Source organism: Polistes canadensis, unplaced genomic scaffold (genome assembly GCF_001313835.1).
Source record: "Polistes canadensis isolate GaletaPanama2010 unplaced genomic scaffold, ASM131383v1 scaffold_56, whole genome shotgun sequence".
In the NCBI taxonomy this organism is placed as follows: domain Eukaryota; kingdom Metazoa; phylum Arthropoda; class Insecta; order Hymenoptera; family Vespidae; genus Polistes; species Polistes canadensis.
In genome coordinates this window covers 636,164-639,607 of record NW_014569603.1, presented here as the reverse complement: position 1 = coordinate 639,607, position 3,444 = coordinate 636,164, and the positions used below count along the sequence as shown (strand labels likewise).

At 29.3% G+C, this 3,444-nt stretch overlaps 1 protein-coding gene across 2 annotated transcripts; it reads right to left on the bottom strand.

Moving 5' to 3' along the window:
* On the bottom strand, positions 1-2,391 carry LOC106785777 (protein-glutamate O-methyltransferase-like). Of its 2 annotated transcripts, none has more exons than XM_014746498.1 (7): positions 2,319-2,391; positions 2,067-2,226; positions 1,862-1,967; positions 1,534-1,781; positions 1,264-1,449; positions 789-1,191; positions 1-712 (listed from the first exon to the last, which is right to left on the bottom strand). In XM_014746498.1, exons 1-7 carry the CDS (start codon positions 2,332-2,334, stop codon positions 356-358), a joined length of 1,476 nt encoding a protein of 491 aa, XP_014601984.1. In that variant the 5' UTR covers positions 2,335-2,391; the 3' UTR covers positions 1-355. The 2 variants fall into 2 exon arrangements, with proteins under 2 accessions (XP_014601984.1, XP_014601983.1); XM_014746497.1 differs by having other exon boundaries at positions 2,067-2,259; positions 2,319-2,361.
* Between the last annotated feature and the right edge of the window lie 1,053 nt (positions 2,392-3,444).

Here is a 3,444-nt window from a genome sequence, read left to right as displayed (position 1 = left end):
ATATTATCAGAATTATATAATTCCCATTTTATCAGTCTATACATTATTTACTTTGTTTCGATTTATACTATATTTAAAATGAAAATTTATACAATAACATTTGTTTTAAATAAAATAGAGTAATAAAAAAAGAAATGTACAATAGAAAAAATTTATAAGATTCAGTAAATCTACATGTACATCGACATCGATACTTTACTTTTAAAATATTTACATGAATCAAGATAAATTACAAATTCTTGTGCGTATATACACATATATAGAATAATATATATGTATATAGAATCTGAAAGATGATTTTGATCTTCGTAGATTTTAATTATAATAATATTATTTCCGATGTATATTTTGTTTATTAACATACGGTAGAACAATTACAACTGCTTTCGATAGTTGCCTGAATGAGACCATATTGACCAGTAATCATCCAATTTACATCTTTATTGTATAAAAATTCACCTTTTCCAGGCGGTAATCCAACACAAACGTCAGACTTTATTGTTCTCAAACTTAAAATATTAGTTGGATGGAAACCTCTCAATGCTTCTATAAACGATGTTGAATATTCCCAATTGATATCACCTAATAATTTTCTATAATTTAAATCTCCTTTAAATATAACTAATTTAGCATCTGATAATTTGGCATATAATACTTTATCCTTTTTTTTCATTTCTGCAAAATCATAAGGACCCGTCCAATAAGATTCTTCCTGTAGAGATATAAAAAATATTAAATACTTTACGTATTGTATATATGAAATAATTTAATTGAACGTATATTATTACCTCGATGGTCCAGGTATTGTTTTTTAAGTAATTGTAAGATAGATTCGCAATTCTTTCTAAGTCCAGATTAGAAGAATTTCTCATATAATCCAATGTCCAATGAAAATCAGGGGTAGTGGTATCGCTTACGTACCAAGGATAACGTTTGACATAAAATCGAATTTTTCCAGCTAATCCAAATTGAACTAGGAAGATTGCTAAACATATATCTGTGAAAAGTTCATATCCTGCGTTGTCTAATACCATGTCCACGATATTAGAATCGTTTGCTTTTTGTTTATTAAGAATTTGCCAAGCAAAATCAGTTGCATCAACGAGTACATCGTTGTAAAGAGCTGGTAATTGGTCTATAGGATTACTAGTTTGACTAATATCAGATCCTGCGCTTAGAGATAAATCGCATCTAAAAAAATAATGAAATAAATAATCTTTTATGTATATGTATATAAAATATTCACAGGAATATAGGTCTTACCTGTTCCCCCATAGATTTAATTGAACGAATTTAATGAATCCTTCTTTCTTTTCTACTCCTTCTATTAATTTAGATTTATCCACGATATTTAGCAAGTACTTGCTTAAAAGCTTTATAGTAATCAAGGAATTAATAAAAGCATTTCTTTTCTGTTCTTGAAACGGATCATACATACGCAAAGCATTCCTGTAAAATTATAAATTATATCACGCAAATCTCTATGATTTAATAGAATGTCGTATGTTGCTTTGTTGTATTTTTTAAACATACATGAGAAGAAATTTTTGTATGAGAGTACGATACATGTAGCATTCGCAGTATATCCACTCTGTATTAAACCAAGTCGGTGTGGTTCCTTCTTTTTCAGTTTTATCTTCCAGGTACTTGTTCCAGAGGTGCACGTCGTTGTCATCATCGTTCTCTATCATTGGTAATATTTTCAAAGGTTTATTAGTAACGATCTCATTCTTCAATTGACTTATAAATCCAACAATTTGTTTAACCTCTTGAATAGCTTCCTGCGGCACATAGAAATAGTATTAATAAAATTCATGACGTTGGAATACGTATTATAAATCACAATTAAAGTAACATTCACCTGTCCATATTTTAGTTCGATTTGTTCTTTATTACGACTAAAGTTGTCTATTATTTTTGTTAATATTATAGGTAATCTATCCTTAAGTGTAACATAAGCAAAACTCCTGCAACACATAGTAGAAACAAAATCCAAAAAATTTTGATTGAATTTTTGAATACAAAAGAAAAAAATTGAATAATTAAATTCAGTAGATTATACTAACCGCATATAAGTTCCAGAAAGACGTACACCGATGGGTGTTAGGGTATCCTGTAGATTAGCAATCTCTAATGAAGTAGATTTAATCGACATGAGTTTTTTTCCATTTGTAGTCATTATCATTAACAGGAGACACTCAACGAACAAATGATTAATATTTTTGCCTAAAAGACATGTAGGAAGATTCTCTTTCATATCTACGATCACATTAAATTAATATTACATAACCCCATGTTTATTTGTAGGGTATACTTACTTTTTCTCAACGTCATTCACGTTTAGCTGTTAGCTTATACATGGAAATCATTTGTTTCGTGCATGCGCGGTAGCGAGGCCGTTTGAAATTTTCCCGCGTCGACGCTTCAATCAATCGATTCGTAGAAAATATGAATTATGAGTGATTTTTCTAAATTCCACAATCAATGATTTATAAAAGAAATTATGTATAAATCATTGTACACAATGACGTTTTTAAATCGTTAATTATTTTATAAGATGGTATTTTAAGCGCATGTTAGAAAAAGTTAAGAAAAGAGAGAGAGAGAGAAAGATCTTATTTCGTAGAGATATTTCTCTCTCTCTCTCTCTTTCTCTCTCACTTGCTTTTTGTCAGTATCTAAAACTCTAAACTAAAACGATAATTCAATTACAGATAACCTTACGAGGTTGATAAACTTTAGTCGGAAGATTGCAAACGGCAAAACCACTCTTCTTCTACTCGTTACTTCTCTCGAACTTTCCTTCGTTAGTTTTTTTTCGAGTTTTGGAATGCAAATTATTAAATGACTTCTGTCACTATAGTATTGTTTGTTTCTTCTCTCGTCTTCTCATTAAAAAAAAAAAAAACAAAAAAATAAAAAAATAAAAAAGAAAAAGAAAGAAGAAGACAAAAAATGACCAATATAGAAAACACTTTCTACTTATTTGCTCAGTATTTGAAAAAAAGGAAAGAAAAATATATGGTCAACGTGTATAATAATATTATCTTGTTAAATATAAATAAATGACTAGCTACCGTTTTAATAATATTTCTGATATAAAACGAAGATTTGAGTCAGGGTTATTCTATTAATATTTTATTATAAAAACTTTTATTCAGATTCTCGATTAAAAGTGTTCGCATAAAAGTCACTGACCCAATAATAAACAGAAGCGAATAAAAAATAACTCGATAAATAAGATGAGGTGGAAGTTCTTTTAATAGGTCTGATCGATAGATTATGCGTGTTTAGGAAAATTGTTAATGAAAATGTCTACTACCGTGTTTCTCCGTTTCGTTAATAATAATCGAGAAAATGAAGGGGGAAAGTTAGGTCATATCTTCGGTAGAGAATGAAATCTGCGGAAACTGGCGATGCTCGAGCCTTCCCACTCTCTCGAGC

Coding starts and splice junctions, on each gene's coding strand:
- LOC106785777 (XM_014746497.1), bottom strand. Junction 1,968..2,066: donor CTTTCTGGAACTTATATGCG/GTTAGTATAATC, acceptor TATGTGTTGCAG/GAGTTTTGCTTATGTTACAC. Junction 1,450..1,533: donor ATACAAAAATTTCTTCTCAT/GTATGTTTAAAA, acceptor ATAATTTTACAG/GAATGCTTTGCGTATGTATG.